Source organism: Petaurus breviceps, unplaced genomic scaffold (genome assembly GCF_028583685.1).
Source record: "Petaurus breviceps papuanus isolate PSGF00001 unplaced genomic scaffold, PetGlider_PUasm1.0 154, whole genome shotgun sequence".
Taxonomy (NCBI): Eukaryota; Metazoa; Chordata; class Mammalia; order Diprotodontia; family Petauridae; genus Petaurus; species Petaurus breviceps.
In genome coordinates, this window is record NW_027185715.1 from 1,840,524 (window position 1) to 1,857,429 (window position 16,906).

The 16,906-nt window shown below is 38.6% G+C and overlaps 1 protein-coding gene across 7 annotated transcripts in view; it reads right to left on the reverse strand.

Moving 5' to 3' along the window:
- R3HDM2 (R3H domain containing 2) overlaps positions 1 to 16,906 on the reverse strand; it is a 162,935-nt gene that overhangs the window by 54,837 nt on the left and 91,192 nt on the right. For all 7 annotated transcript variants that reach the window (XM_069079941.1, XM_069079938.1, XM_069079975.1 and 4 more), the window contains exon 2: positions 1,487 to 1,683. In XM_069079941.1, the coding sequence (XP_068936042.1) occupies positions 1,487 to 1,651 (165 nt within the window). In that variant the 5' untranslated portion in view covers positions 1,652 to 1,683. The remainder of the gene's footprint in view (positions 1 to 1,486; positions 1,684 to 16,906) is intronic.

Sequence of the window (16,906 nt, forward strand, 5' to 3'; positions counted from 1 at the left end):
GAAAACAGCCCCTCCATCAAATACGGGAGGGGAAAATGGGAGATAATGGCAAGAGCAGAAGAGATTCAGAGGAGAGGAGAAGGAGCTCACTGTGAACAGCCTCTATTTTCTCAGTAAGTATGAAGCAAATTCCTGAGAGACTGTGGGAAGGGGCTGGTGTGGGATATCTGAGGAGCAAAAGCCTGGAATAGGGTTACTATAAGGAGTGACAGAGAACCAAGAAGAGGGGAGGAGTAAAATGAATGTCTGGCTGCTGTAATGGCCCAGGAGAGGTAAGATTATATAAATTTGTAATAGACCCAGTCAGCACACTTGCATAACTTTTTCCAGTGCTGTTCAACAGCAAATGATTTGGAATAGATGAAGCAGATAGTGGGAGTTAATACAGGGATGTGGTCTGACATGGCCTGAGCAATGACAGGAAAACTATGCAAGGGACTTTAGAACAAGAGAACGGTGTAATGTGGTGCTGTTTTACTTCTCAAATGGGAAAGAAAGGAAAGTGAAACCAGAAAACATACCAAGAGGTCAAGGGAGTAGAGGTCACAGTGAAGATAAAGCCTAGGATCAAGAATATCAGGCATAGGATGATATGGAATGATAACAGGTTGTGGTTCGAGAACACATTTTCAGAATTCTTGAACATGGAAACAGAATACTTGTGGTCAATGGTGACATCCAAGTGTGGTGTTTGACTGAGGGGTTGTGACAATGAAAGTCATGGGAGATGAGGAACCTGAAGAAAAGTGGTCAAAAGCAATATTGTTGCTAAAATTTAGGATTACTCTTTGTAGGGGAACAGAAGAATAGTCAGGTTAGGCTGGCATTGGTTCTGAGACTAGGTAAATTAGTGGAAGAAAAAATAAATCTTGGAGGGAGAAGTACTATCTGCTGACAGAACTGCCCTCTTCTCTTCCCTGCTCTGCAGCCAGAATTTAGGCAGAAAACATCATGGCAGCCAAGGTGTGAAACACTCAATCACCTACACCAAGTGGCAATTTCAGAGCCTATTTTTGACCCAGTAAATGCTGATTGCTTTAACACAACCAGGATATGAATTTTAACACTGTGCACTAGGACAGATGCACAGTTTGGTTGCAAGATTTTAATGACTGTGACGTTTCACGACTTGTCCTATCACATGCTTATGATTCTATTTTTCTTTCTCTCTTCTGAAAAAATCTTAAGTATATGAGAATATGGCTAGTAACTTGGGCATATGATCTAGATGAGAGTAGGTGAGCCATATGCATACACAAAGATTGTGAGATGAGGAGCTGTGTTTTGCTGTCTTTATAAACTTCTGTATGGATATTATTATTATTTTAAAAGGAAAAGCCTTTAAAAGCAAGTGAAACTGAAAAATAAAAAAAGGGAAGCTGCAGACCTTTGACCTTACATGTAGCCAAATATCTACAGATTCCTCTAGCATCCAACAGGGACCCTTTCCAAGTAAAAGTCAATGTATGCTTTCCTGATCCCTTACCTGTGTCTCCTGCCGAACACTAGTATCCTCACCCTCCTTCTCAATCTCTTCTTTACTTGGTGACTTGGATACAAATTTATTCTTGCTTACAGACTCTTCCACCAGCTTTTTTTCTGATTCTTTCATTATTTCCAGGGTCTCTTGAGTAGTGTTACTGTTAGACATCTTCAACAGAATACAGCAGCCTCTACAGACACCTATGGGAAGAGCAAGTACAAAGAAAGCAAGGGTATGAGACAAATTCTGCATTTAAATTCCCCATGTACAGATCTGCACCTCACATTCTGGTGTCTCCTTCGTTCTGAACACCAAGTGCTGGCTCTAGTAGCTGCCTCAGTTTCCTCTTATGAAGGCCTCCCCAGAAGGAGCTGAATCCGCAGCATTAGGACAAGGTGGCCCCACTTGCTCCACTCCCTGTGAAGAGGAGGATCTCCTTTGGCACCCCCCAGTGGCTCACCTCACATACCTCGCAGGAACCAGTCAGAGAAGTCAGCACTACCGCACACACACAAGACTAGAAGCAGACACTATCACTTTGCATAGACTCCAGATTTCTTCTCCTCAAAACAACACTTGAAGTCAAATATGCTTGGCACCAATATTGGTTTGGAGACATTTCCCCTCTCATGGATCACTACCTGTGCTTCAGGCCTAACTACGCTTCTGAAAAGGCAAGTTTGGAAACTCAAATCCATTCCTGTCCCCAGCACAGCCCTGGAACCGAACACACTGACAGTGACTCCTGACAACAGCCAAGAGACACTCCCTTTCCTTCTTAGAACAATCGGAGGAGACAGGTGATCCTTCAGAAATGGGTGAGAAGGGGTGGCTAGGTGACATAGTGAACAGAGCACTGGCCCTGGAGTCAGAAGGACCTGAGTTCAAATCCGGCCTCAGACACTTAACATAAAACTAGCCGTGTGACCTTGGGCAAGTCACTTAACCCCAACTGCCTTACCTTCCTCCCTCCAAAAAGCAAATAAATAAAGTTCTTTAAAAAAAACTTACTAAAAAGAAATGGGTGAGAAGATTCAGTGCTGCATGTATTCATCTAAGAACTGATTGCCTTTGTTCACTGTGACCTAGGATGCGCACATCCTCAGTCTGCATGAGATCCCAGCTTCCAGAGACTAGCTGAAGTTATCTGAGCCAGCACTTTGTGTTCAGGACCCCAATCAAAAAGTGAAAAACTTAAAAAAAAAGAAAAGAAACAAGAAAAAGTGAATTGAGGAGAAAAAAATGGCCAGGGTTTTCATTTGTCTTAAGTCTTCTATAAAATCTTAAACATCACTGAGACTTAGGTGTTATGCACAGGAATTGCTAATATATGATCACAAACTGGTGTTCTAAATTTGAAGAACTAGTAAAACATGAAATCAATGTCATCAATGATAGTTCTTAGCTGGTCTACCTGAACAGAAATAAAGACAGTACTTTGAACACAGCACTTAGCTATGTTCACTTAAATTCTTTTGTCATACTTGTCTGTTTACCTATCTTTCCTATTAAATATTGAGCACTTTGTGGGGCAGGGACCACTTTTTGACTCATCTTTGTATATGCCATTCAGTACCTAGTAAGGTACCTTTCACAAATGAGATAATCAATAAACATATCTTGAATGAATAAAACCTAAGATTTGAAAGACACCTTAGAGGTCATCTAAGTCAACTTCCTTCTCAGTGCAGGAATTTCTCCTAATGGTACTTATAAAGATGGTCAGTCTCTTGTTGAACATTCCCAAGACACACAGCTCACTGCTTTGTGACAGTCCTTTCTACTGATGGATGGCTCAAACTGTTAGAAAATCCTTTTTTATAGAGTCAAAATACAGCACCCTTTAACTTCTACCCACTAGCTGTAGTTCTAACTTTCTAAAGCAATAAACAAGTCTAATGGCCTTTTCTACATAGTAGTCAGATATCTGAAAATGGAAATCATGTTTCCTCATCCCAAAAGTCTCTTTTTCTCAAATTGCTGTTTCAAAAAATGAGGACCATGAGAAAAAATACAAAGCAGCTATTTTTTCTGCAGCTAAACTATCAAATAAGAATGGAAATCTACTTTGTGGTTCATTTTCCTTTTCCCTCATGGTCCAGAAGAGGATCAACAATTCAGATACCTGGTATGACATTATGGTATTTGATACTGCCAGGATTTCTAGGCCAAAATGCCAAGAAAAAAAAATTAAAAGTCGAATTGTCTCGGGGACTGATGTCTGTCTATACACTCTTCTATCATGGAGGTTACATTTTGTTTAGTCCTGTATTCTAACTTCACGCCCCTCCCCCCCAAAAAAGGGATACAACCATCAACACCAACTCAAGCTTCCAAGAGTTCTTACTGCCTTCCTTCTCATGGGCAACAAGAAGACTAAGAGGACTCTGGGACTACAGATAGCTACTTCCAAAGAACTACTGGTTTCCCCAAAATGAGAGATAAAGAAACAATAAAAAATAATGTAATGTTAAGAAAGCTGAGGGGGGTGGCTAGGTGGCACAGTGAATAGAGCACCGACCCTGGAGTCAGGAGTACCTGAGTTCAAATCTGGCCTCAGACACAATACAAAACTAGCCGTGTGACCTTGGGCAAGTCACTTAACCCCAATTGCCCTACCTTCCCCCTCCAAAAAGGTAAAAAAAGGGGGAAAAAAAAGAAAGCCTGTGTAAGTATCCATCAAGGATACCAAGAATACTGAAGACCTCAAAAACAAATTACGCTTTTAAAAATCCCAAAATCTAGGAGGTTGTCTATAGAGACCAGTAAAACAGATCGCATCCTATTGTCTTCTTAATGGTTATCCAAGTCAGAAGATCCATCCTGTTAAACATGGTTATCCTATGCTAACCAATGCAACTTAAAAGTAAGACCGTTTTTAGCTCAGAACTTTCTTTTATACAGTTCTCAGCTCATCACTGGCATATATAAGAGCTCTTAAAAACACTGGTATACTTCTCAATATTAAAACAAAAAATGAAAAGTTACACCTTAAAACTGTGTCTAGGGAATAAGGTTATTATTCAAAAGACAATTCTTTAGAAAAAGAAAGGAAAACTAAAAGAAGGGTAGATACAGAGAAATTATTTTCAAGCTTTATTGTCTGTCAGGGAGGAAAAAGGGGGGGTGGGTGAAGTGGAGAAGAGTGGTTCTAGGACAGGAACGGGACTAAACAAAATGCAACCACATCAGGAATAATGCATAGCTATGAAGCCCCCGTGAGGGCCTATATATGTCTCTTGCATCCTACTTTATGCACATTTAACACTTCAGCCAGGAAAGCAGTACAATTTCTAAAGCAGAATGTCTCCTGAGGACACTCAGCAGCTCAAAGCTGCTCACAAGAGACTGCCAGACTGCTGGGACCAGAAGATAGGATGATAAGCAGGTAGGTGATCAGGAGCCAAGATATAGCAATCTTTTGTCAGGGAGACTACTGCATATTCCCTATAAATTTCTGGTCTGCCAAGGTAAATGCATTCCAGAGCAGAATGAGATTATGTATCCTTCCATCAACTTTCTAGGCACTGAGCCAAAAGGACATTACACAGGAAACTCTCAGGGACAATAGAGATATTCTGGAATTGTTTGCTTAAGAATATAGTATTGATCATATGAAGAGAGTACCAAGAAAAAGACAAGAATAACTGCTTAATGTGAAAAAACAAAAACAAATCTCTGCCCTATTCAACTAAATGTGCTATGGCAATATTAAGGCCTTACACCTTACCATAATCTTTTCACACTCACTGGAAACTATTTCCCCAATAGCCACCATGTTAAAGAGAGGGAAAAAATGTAAAAAAAAAAAAATGAAGTCACCAAAACCCATTCTTACATAGCCCTTGATACTAGAGATAGAAATACAGGAGGACCAAGAAGCATTATGAACACCCAGAAATTAGAGAAGTAGTTTCTATTCAGTCCATGGGTTATGTGACTATAGGAAATAACTGAAAGAGCTAAGTTCCTTTTGGGTCTTTCACTTTAAAGTTTCCGAAAGGGAATAAAATATGCTAGAGAACAGAGTATTGGAATATAAAGTACTAATGGAACACGGTCAGTTGCAACATGTGCCAACTCCTTGGGGTCTATAGAAAACAGACAAAACTAGACTTCATTAGCACTCACTCAACTGATGATGATGGTCCCAATTTCAAATCACAAAACAAAAAACATCCTTCTCTGTGGCTGCAAAGGAGTCACTAACTCATGGGAAAAGCCCACAGGTGCTGGTTTTTATCCATAGCAATTCTTCAGGAAGGAATGAAGAATGAGTAACTCCATTAAAATGTTCTGGAAATGTACCTACTTTCTTTGCTCAATGTCTGCTATGGCTGTACCTGCCCTGAAATGAGAACTGCAGGTGCCTTGCTTAATGGACTGACACATTTACTGAGCTTTACTGCAGTTTCTGACAGGTTCCCTACACTGCTGGTCAAAATTGCATTTTTCACTTTCTCTAGCAAAAGGGATCAAATCTTCACCTCCCTCAGAGACAGAGCACCAGAAATGGTTTTCTCTATGCTGCTTCTACTCCTACTGAATCATTCCAAGAATCCCAGAATAAGGGGGGGGAGAACCACATGGAATCTCATGGATAGGGCGGCTAGGTGGCACAGTGAGTAAAGCGCTGGCCCCAGAGTCAGGAGGACCTGAGTTCGGTTCCAGCCTCAGACACTTAAGACCCACAACACACAAAGAAAAAATTAGCAGTGTAACCTTGGGCAAGTTACTTAACCCCAAATGCCCTCTAAAAGGCAAAAAAAAAAAAATCTCATGGATAGAAGGTATCTTAAAAGACCATCTACTTCTCTTACATCCTTTCCAAAGACTAAACTAACACTAACTAGAGAAGAATATATCACCACCTATCTTTCATAGCATTGTCAGGATGGTCTCTCTGAAGTAGAGACAGTCCTATCATAATAATCCAACACAAATATCATTTATATGTCAGGTCTGAAGAAATGGGGGCTTCAAAGGTAAAAATAAAATAGTTCCTACCCTCAATAAGCTTACGTTAAATTGGGGAAAACAACACATACATACTTAAAGACATACAAAAATAAACAAAAGGTAATTCCAGGGGGAAACACTAGCAACTGAGGAAGGGGCAGCTGTTGAACTAAACTTTGAAGGAAACTAGGGATTCTACAATGCAGAAGGGAGGAGGGAGTGAATTTTAGACATGGGAAACAAGCATAGGCAAAGGCACCGAGGTATACGATATCATTGAGAAACAGCAAGAAACCCAGTTTGGCTGGACCAATGAGTACATGAAAGGGAGTAACATATAATTAGGGTGGCTCGAGGCAGGTTATGAAGGGCTTTAAATGACAAACAGAGGAGTTTGTATATGATTCCAGAGTTAATGGGAAGCCACAGTGGACTTAAATGAGCACGCAGGTCAATCAGTCATAATTATGCTTTAAGAATATCACTATGGCAGCCCAGTGAAGTATGGACTGGAGAAGGGAAGGAGGACATGAATGAGGTAGGGGGATTCATTAGATTATTGCAATAGTCCAGAAGAGGGATGACGATAGCCATGTGATTGGAGAGAAGAGATCAAAGTATTTTAAAAGTTCTGAACCTAAACACCGCCCCCCCCAAAAAACAAAAAAAAAACAAGCATTAGGGGTGGCCAGGTGGCACAGTGAGTAAGAGCGCCAGCCCCGGCGTCAGGAGACCCAGGATCGGTTCTGGTTTCAGATACTTGGCACCCACACAAAAATAACTGGCCGTGTAACCTTGAGGAAGTTACTTAACTCCAATTGCTTTTAAAAAAAAAAAACAAGCATTTCTATACACACAGAACACAAAGAGGATCACACACACAAAATCATGAATCTCCACTTCACACCAGTTGCTCTTTCTTTTTTAAGGTACGTGACAAATTCCACACATTTTTTAAACTGTTCTGCTTATCTGATTTTTGTACTGAATTTCTTTTGGGACTCCTATCCATTTAAAAAAGTTTCAATGACCTTCTTTTATTGGTATCATTATTGCTAACTTTCTTCTCCCACTCCTAACCCCATTAAAAACTGAGACAAAGGAAGAAAAAAAAATAAGTCTTGTCTTGGCTTGGAAACATAGCTGGTTTTTGCATTGCTCATAGTTCTTTTAAGTCTTTCAAAGTTATTTTTCTTTACCATGGTGCTTTCTGTATATAAACTGTTCTACTTCAACTTAGTATCAGTTCATGCCACCCAAGATTCTCTGAAATTTGTCTCTTTCCATTTCTTAAAGCACATTAATAACATTCCGTTGAGCTCACACAACACGGAGGCTGCGCCATCTACGGCACCCACTTACATTCTGGTTCTATTTCTCCCTCGTTTAATTTCCCCTTCAGGACTAGAATGCTGGTTCTGCTTATAGCTATTTGTTCTTCAGTATTGTCTTCCCTCTTAATGCCGCTCCACCCACTTGCTCTGTTCCACCTTGAGTCTGATGTTCTTCTAGACCAAATTCTGTTTGTGTTTCTGTGTGTGTTCAGGCCTCCTTCGTTTCAGTTAAGAGGAAGGTTCACCTGATGCCCACTCCCAACACACCCCCTCTTCCTCCATGCTTGTAATATTATTCTTATGCATTTCAACTGGGAAAAATAGCAAATTCTACCACTTTCTTTCTCCTTTCTTTTTTTTTTTTTTTTTTTAAAGCAATTGGGTTAAGTAACTTGCTCAAGGTTACACGGCCAGTTATTTTGTGTGGGTGCTAAGTATCTGAGGCCGGAACCGATCCCGGGGCCAGCACTCTTACTCACTGCGCCACCTGGCCGCCCCTTCTTTCTCCTTTCCACATCAACATATTTCTCCTTTTACCACTCCTCTTTTTTCTCTTCAAACCCTCAGAACAGAACCAAGAGGACAGACATGAGAGTTGTTGCAGAGACAGAATGAACACCTGAGGTGAAGGGAAGTAAGGCATCAAGGATGATTCCAAGGTTGCAAACCTGGGTGAATTTAAAAATGGTGGGGTCCTCAATAGAAATATAAAAACTAGAAAGAAAGGTAGGACTTGGGGAGAAAAAAAAGAGGGATAGTGAGTCCTGTTTTGGACTTTTTAAGCTAAAAGTGTCTAAAGGCCATCTGAAATGTCCAAATCCAGGACTGGATCTATAAGATATGGGGTCATCTGTATAGAGATAAACCCAAAGGAGCTGATAAGACCCTAAAAGAGTACAGAGAGAGGAGACAAGGTCCAACATGGCGCCTAGGGGCATACTCATAGTTAAAAGAAGGAACATCTTCAATGATTCAGAGAGAATGCTGAGAAGAATAAGTCAGAGAGGTAGGAGTTGAACTAAGAGAAAAACCCAGAAGGGAGAAATTATCTAGGGGAAGAAGGTGGTCCACAGTGTCAAATGCTGCAGAATGGTTAAAAAGAATGAAGACTGAGAAAAGGTCTTGGGATTTGGCAATTAAGTGAAAATTAGTAACTTTAGAGAAAGCAGTTTCAGAAGCTAAAAGCCTGCTTACAAGGAGGTGAAGAAGGGATGAGAGGAGAGGAATGAGAATAGAAGAGAGAACAGAATTTTAAAATTTTTTTTTAAATATCTTTGTTCTTTTCCCTATTTACCTTCTCATGCTAATAAAAAAATTAAAAAATAAATATCTCTGAAAGTCTCAGGGATATTAACTAGGGCAGAACATAACATAACAAGCATTAAGAAGCAAACATGGCCAGAGCTATAAAATTATAAGGATAGTTTTGTGGGTTATTTTTTTTTTTTAAGGATTTCGATATTTTAACGACTAGGAGAGACTGATTTGATATCTTACTCATGCAATTCCATAAACGCCCAAGTTCTCTTAAGCAAAATATGGCTTAGCAACATCATTACTCCATGTCTGTGTATTTGGGTGTAAGGTGAAGATTAGTAGCACCATGGATGGAAGAAGGCCATCATGATCTTGGGGCTCAAAAACTGTTTAGTAATAGAATAGGAATAAACAACAAAAGATCAACCTACTTATTCAAACACTAACTATAAGGAGAAGGGAACATTCTTTCATATAGTTATTATTAGTTTATCATTCTTTTGAGAATTGTTCATATCCTCAAGTTGCTTATATGTTGGGGCATGGCTTTTGATCTTATATATTATTTGTTAGTTGTTTAAATATTTTAGATACCAAGCCCTGAATTTGATATAAAGATAACATCTGATATAAAGATAACATTTGATGCCTTCCCTTCTTATGTTAGATTCATTAATTTTGTTTGTGCAGAAGTGTTTCAGTTTCAATATAAACAAAGTTGTCAATTTTATCATAGGTAATTTGCTTCTATCTCTGAGTTTGGTTAAGAATACAATTCCTAACCCTATCTGTGAAAACTATACAGTCTATGTCTCTTCTTTAATATTAAAGTCCTAAGGGGCGGCCAGGTAGCACAGCGAGTAAGAAGAGCTGGCCCCAGAGTCGGGATGACCTGGGATCAAATCCGGGCTCAGACACTTAGCACCCACCCAGAAACACCTGGCCGTGTAACCTTGAGCAAGTTACTTAACCCCAATTGCTTTAAAAAACAAACAAAAGAGTAGAACTTAAAAAAAAAAAAAGAAAAAAGTCATAATTCCTTGTAGAATTTATTGTGGAATATTGTGTAAAGTATTGGTCTAAGTCTAATTTCAGCCAGACTTTTTTCCAGTTTCCCTGCAGTTTTTATCAAACAAAACTTTCCTAGGTAATTATATTTTCCAGCTTACTGGAAAATACTCACTGGACTGAGTTCAATTATTTCTCATTTTCATTTGTATAATCTGTTCCATTTACCTCTCTATTTTTTAACCAATGTCAAATTATTTTGAGTACTGCTACTTTATCCCTTCATCCCTACCTCTTATTCTATTGTCCCTGATGACCTAGATTTTTTATTTTTCCAAATTAATTTTGTTATTTTATTAAGTTGTGTAAAATACACCTCTGATAGTTTGATTGAAATAGTATTAAAACTTTGATAGTATTTTTATTATATTGGCATAATACAGTCAAAAGTCTTGAATTTTCCTCCAGCTAAGTTGTTCTTTGTTTCCTTAATGAGTGAAGTATAAGTATATTTATATGAGTATTTCTTGGCTTTGGTTTGACAAAAGTAGTAATAGTTGGAGAGATGGTAGGAAGATAAGACACAGCACTTCACTGTTGGTGGAGGTGTGACAATTATTTTAAAAAGCAATTGAGAATTATGGAAAGTGGTCAAAATGTCCATATACTTTGACCCAGAGATTCCAGGTTTATACCCTGCGGAGGTCATTGACAAGAAAGGCCCCATATATACCAAACCATTTATAGTAGTACTCTTTGTAATAGCAAAGAATTTGAAATAAGGTAAATACCCCTGAGGTGGGAAATGGCTAAACAAACTGTGGTGCATGAATGTAATTAATACTGTGCTGCAAAAATTATGAATATGATGATCAAAGAGAAGAAAAGATTTATATGAACTGATACAGAGAAAAGTAAGCAGAACCAAGTAAAGAGTATACAAAATGATTAAAATGTAAATGGAAGAACAAGCAAAAAATAATCAAGTGAATGTTGCAAAATTACAAAAACAAACATGACTCCAAAGAAGAGATATGAGAAGACATTCTCACCCCACTCCTTTGCTGAGATGAGAGGTCCACACTGCATATAGTTTCAGACTTTTTCAACATATTGAACAATTCTGCTTTTCTCTTCTTTTTCAATTTTATTTTCTTTTTAAAATGTTACTTTTTTACAGAATGGTTCTCTGAGAAAGAAGAGAGGGAGGTAAAAGGAGGAAATGATGTTTAAAAAGGCATCAATAACATTTATTTTTTTTTAAAAAAGATGGTAATTTGTGGGATGGAGTCAAGATGGCAGGGTAAAGGGAGGGACTCACCAGAGTTTTCCCAAATTCCCCTCTAAACAACTTCAAAATAATTTCTCAAAACTAATTCTGAAGCAGCAGAATCAACAAAAGGATGGGGTAAAACAAGTTTCCAGGCCAAAACAACTTAAAAGGTTGACAGGAAAAATCTATCTCACTGGGATGGGCGTGAAGTGCAGTCCAGCACAGGCTGCACCCCTGCAAGGCAGCAGCAGGTTCTGGGGGGCAACTGAACCAGCTGCAATGGCTTCCAGACCTCTCAGCCCACAGATAGCAATGGTTGTTGGATAACTACTTAGAAGGATATTATATATATATATATATATATATATATATATATATATATAATTTGCTTGCACTGAGTAAAGGAGTCTGTTGAGCTGCCCTTCTGCAGTTCCAAGTTATAGTTTCAGGCTAAGAAGGAACATTAGCATACTAGAGTGTATGGCTGCAGGGGAGCAGGGACCCTGATCACAATTCCAGGGTGGAAAAGAGTATTTGTGGTTGCTCATATACCAGAGCACAGACCAGGAGATCATACCATCTAAGAAGAATTGAAAACTTACAGACTCCCAGAAGTAGCTCTGAAAACAGCTGCACAAAAAGCCTCAAGCTTGGGACAGTACCCCCTCCACACAGAGAGCAGAGCCCAACTTTACCATAAAGTTAAAGATCAAGAAATAAGGCTGGGAAACAATGAGCAAACAACAAAAAGGAATCTAACCATAAAAAATTACTGTAGTGGCAGGGTATAACAAGACACAAACAAACTCGGAAGAAGACAACAAAGTCAAAAAAAGCTACATCCAAAGCTTCAAAGAAAAATGTGAATAGAACTCAGGTCCAAAAAAGAATTCCTGGAAGAACTCAAAAGGGGTTTTAAAAATCAAATAAGAGAGGAAGAGGAAAAATTGGGAAAAGAAATGAAAGTAATACAAGAAAATCATAAAAAAAAAAAAGAATCAACAACTTGCTAACAAAAGAACAAAATACAGAGAAGTTAGGACCATACATGGAAAGAGGGCAAGGATGTGAGTTGACTATGATGGGATAATATCTAAAAACAAAATTAAGGGGTGAGAAATAGAGATGCAAGGGAAGAAAGAGGAAGGGAAAGGCAGAAGGACCTTCACATAAGAGACATGAAACAGCTTTTACAGTAAAGGAGGAGATGGGGGGCAGCAGACGATTCTTAAATCTTACTCTCACTGGAACTGACTCAAAGAGAGAATAACATACACACTCAATTGGGCATGGAAATCTATCTCACCATCAGGGAAATAGGAGGGGAGGCTCACAGGAGGTTGAGAAGGGATGGGGCAAAAGGAGGGAGAGAGAAGGATAAACAAAGGATAAAAACAGGATGAAGGGAAACACACAGTGAGTAATCACAACTGAGAGCAGTGTTTCTGATAAAGGCCTCATTTCTCAAATATATAGAAAAATCAGTCAAATTTATAAAAATATGAGCCATGCCCCAATTGATAAATGGTCAGAGGACATGAACAGACAGTTTTCAGACAAAGAAATAAAAGCTATCTATAGTGATATTAAAAATGCTCTAAATCACTATTGATTAGAGAATTGCAAATTAAAACAACCCTAAGGTACCATCTTATACCTATAAGATTAGCTAATATGACAGAAAAAGAAAATAACAAATGCTAGAGTGGACATGGAACAATAAAGTCCTGTCAGTGAGGTTGCAAACTAATCCAACTATTCTGGAGAGCAATATGAAACTATGTTCAAAGGCTATAAAAAGTGTGCATACTCTTTGACCCAGAAATATCATTACTAGTTCTGTATCCCAAAGAGATGATGAAGAAGAAAGAAGAAAGGAAGAGAGGGAGGAGGAGGAAGGGGAAAAGAAGAGGAAAAGGAGGGAGGGGGAGGGGGTGGACAAGGAGGAGAAGGACCTAGACATACAAAAATATTCATAGCAACTCTTTTTCTGGTGGCAAAGAAATGGAAATTGAGGGGATGCCCAAAAACTGAGGAATGGTTAAACAAGCTGTGATATGTGACTGTGCTATACGAAATGATGAACAGGTGGATTTTAGAAAAACCCAGAAAGACTTACATGAAGTGATACAAAGTGAAGTAAGCAGAACCAGGAGAACTAGTGTACATCATGCAATACTGCATGATGATCAATTGTGAATGACTTGTCTAAATTCTCAGAAATACAACGATCCAAGACAGTTCTGAAGGTGTTACCATAAAAAATACTATCTACCTACAGAGAAAGAACTGATAGATTTTGAATGTAAATTGAAACATTTTTTAATTTTTTAATGGGGGGGGAGGTCTGTGCTTCCTTTCACAACATAACTGATATGGAAATGTTTTACATGACTGCATGTGTATAACCTATACCAAATTGCTTGTCTTCTCAATGAGAGGTAAAGGGAGAGAGAATTTAGAACTCAAAAATTTTTTAAAAACAAATATTAAAAATTGTTTTCTACACATAATTGGAAAAAATTAGAATGATAAAAAGATAGTAATTCTGAGAAAAGGAAACAAGTAAATTATTAATCATTTACAAAACATTGTCTAAGTTTTAGGCACTGCCTAAAAAAGGATAGAAATATTGCCAAGGATTCTCTGGCTTCTTCATACTCTCAGCACTCTAGTGTGGCTGATCAGGTGCTTAATTAATGCTGAATTTAACATTTCTAAGATGTCTAATACGTGTAAGGCTGAGAATACAAAAATATATAGGCCACAGGCCTACTCTCAAGAACTTTACAGTCACACAACTATAATATAAGGTAAACACAAGGTCAATGCAAAAAGGTTAGGATAATTTTTAGTAAGGAGAGGTCACTTTGACTTAGGGAAGCAGGGATGAGAAAAGGCATTTTGGAGGATGTGGCATCTCAGTTGGGCCTTGAAAGCAGTTCCAAGTTCTTCAGATAAATCTTATTGGTACTGAAGGATCAGAATCACTTTCATCTCTCTTTTGAAATCAGTAATTTGCCTACCCATTCTTGTACTCTACAACTACCTGATCCAAAGACAAGTGCACTGACCCAGACAGAACCAGGGTTTATAACCTGGGTCAGTCTTTCTATTTTGATGTTTTCTGCCACTACAGTTAGATTTAGACAACTATCTCCTCCCAACCAAACCCCTATTCATCTCAATATACTCCCAATCCAGTCAGTATGGAAAGAAACAGTCAATCACACTCTATTACCTTTATTTCCTTAAGATAAGACAATTTTTTTTTTTATATTTTTAAGCAATCAGGGTTAAGTAACTTGCTCAAGGTTACACGGCCAGTTATTTCTGGGTGTGGTGCTGAGTGTCCGAGCCCGGGATTCGATCTCCAGGTTGTCCCAACACTGGAGCCGGTACTCTTACTCGCTGAGCCACCTGGCCGCCCCTAAGCAATTGGGGTTAAGTAACTTGCTCAAGGTTACACGGCCAGGTGTTTCTGGGTGGGTGCTAAGTGTCTGAGCCCGGGGATAAGACAATTTTCAGTGCTAGCATCCTTCAAAAGACAGGTCATACACACAGGCATTAAATAGATTTCATGCTTTGGGAAACAATATTTTTCTTTACATGTAATAAATTAACTGAGTTATAAGGTGATGGGAGAGGTTTCCTCTCAAAAAGGCATTTAATATTATGTTAACGGCTCACTTCTATGGACTCAGGCATGGGTTAAATCAGAGGTTCCCAAACTTATTTGGTCTACTGCCCCCTTTAAAAAAAAATACTCAACACCCCCCTGAAAATCTATTTTCTTTAATCCTTTAACGGGGTTTTTTTTTAGAGGGGGGAAGGCAGGGCAATTGGGGTTAAGTGACTTGCCCAAGGTCACAAGGCTAGAAAGTGTTAAGTGTCTAAGGCCAGATTTGAACTCAGGTTCTCCTGACTCCAGGACTGGTGCTCTATTCACTGCGCCACCTAGCCACCCCATAACAGTTTTTTTTTAATGAGTCTTTTCAAAAAATATGTATAAAATATTTTTAAATGACATCTAAAATTTAATAATTTATTATAAATTTGTGGGATTTTTCTTGCATTGAAATTTCAATGACACAATAATGCATCTGTATAGTATAATACTGTAAACAAGTCATTACACACACATATTTCTGCTGATGCATGCTGGACTTCCCAACAATGTCCAACTCACTTTCCTGACACTTGCTTGTTAAGACCTGTCAGTGGTCTTGACCACTAATCAGTTATAACTTGCATTTTGTGTGTTTATTTGTTAAATAATGTAATCACTATGACTCTAACTCTGTTACACAAACAGATGAAATATGTACAGATTTTCAAAATTCTCTTCTTTCCTTATGCTTCCACTATCGCTTTATTTTTATTCAAGGTGCCCCAAGTACACCTGAGGCTACTACCCCTTCATCTTTCCAGTATCCCCATAAGGGGGCAGTATTAACCACTTTGGGAACTTTTGGGTTAAATCTTGAAAAAGTATAGCCAATCAGGGAGTATTTGGGCTACTCCAGCTAACCCCTGAAGACTTCTCCCACACGGATTCTGTCACTCAGCAAAGGGGATAGCCTAGATGACCTCCCACAGTCATTCTGATCCCATAGTTTGTTGGATAAGAACTAGAAAACATCACAGGAGAATTCATAGGGTCTTTCCTGTGTCTCTGGCCTATCTGGATGATACAAAGTTGTAAATTACCCGCCCTTGCTTCCTCCTAGGCTTCAGTGACATTGCCACTTCTGGTTCTCTCTCAATCTCTTGCTTGTTCCCTTTCCTTCTCTTGCTTACTCCTCCTCCTTCAGTCCCCTGAATATAAGTACTCTTGATTTTTAAAAATATTCCTGAGAAACTGTACACAGTAACAGCAACATTCTACAATGGTCACCTATAACAGGCATAGTTCTTCTCAGCAATACAATGATCCAAGACAATTCCAAAGGACTCATGACAGGAAAAGCTATCCACATCCAGAGGGAAAGAACTATGGAGTCTGAATGCAGATGGAAGCATACTATTTTCACTTTGTTTTTTCTTTCTCAAAGTTTTTCCCTTTTATTCTAATTCTTCTATCACAGCATGACTAATGTGGAAATATGTTTAACATGACTGTACATGTATAACCCATATCAGATTGCTTGTTGTCTTGGGGAGGGAGGACAGAAGGGAGGAGAAAAATTTGGAACTCAAAATCTTACAAAAAATGAATGTTGAAAACTATCTTTACATGTAATTGGAAAAAGTACAATATTATTTACCAAAAAAATAATTTTAAAACACTTCTCAGAAAGCCCAAGTATAAATGGGAATGTAACAAGAAGGAGAAAATTTAATTCATGCACCTTTCCTCTTCTTTGGTCTCCTGCATTCTGTTCTCAAGCATCTTTTCCCTCTTCTCTCTTCTGGTGATTTCATCTACTCCCAGGGTTTTAACTTTAAAGACTCAACCATACCTACATTTTCAGCCCTGAACTCTATTCTGGGCTCCAGGCCTAAATGTCCTACCTGCTAGACAATACAGGAATGTCCTATCAGCACTGAGTTTAACAGGAGCTAAATCAGTTATTATCTTTGTCCCCAAAC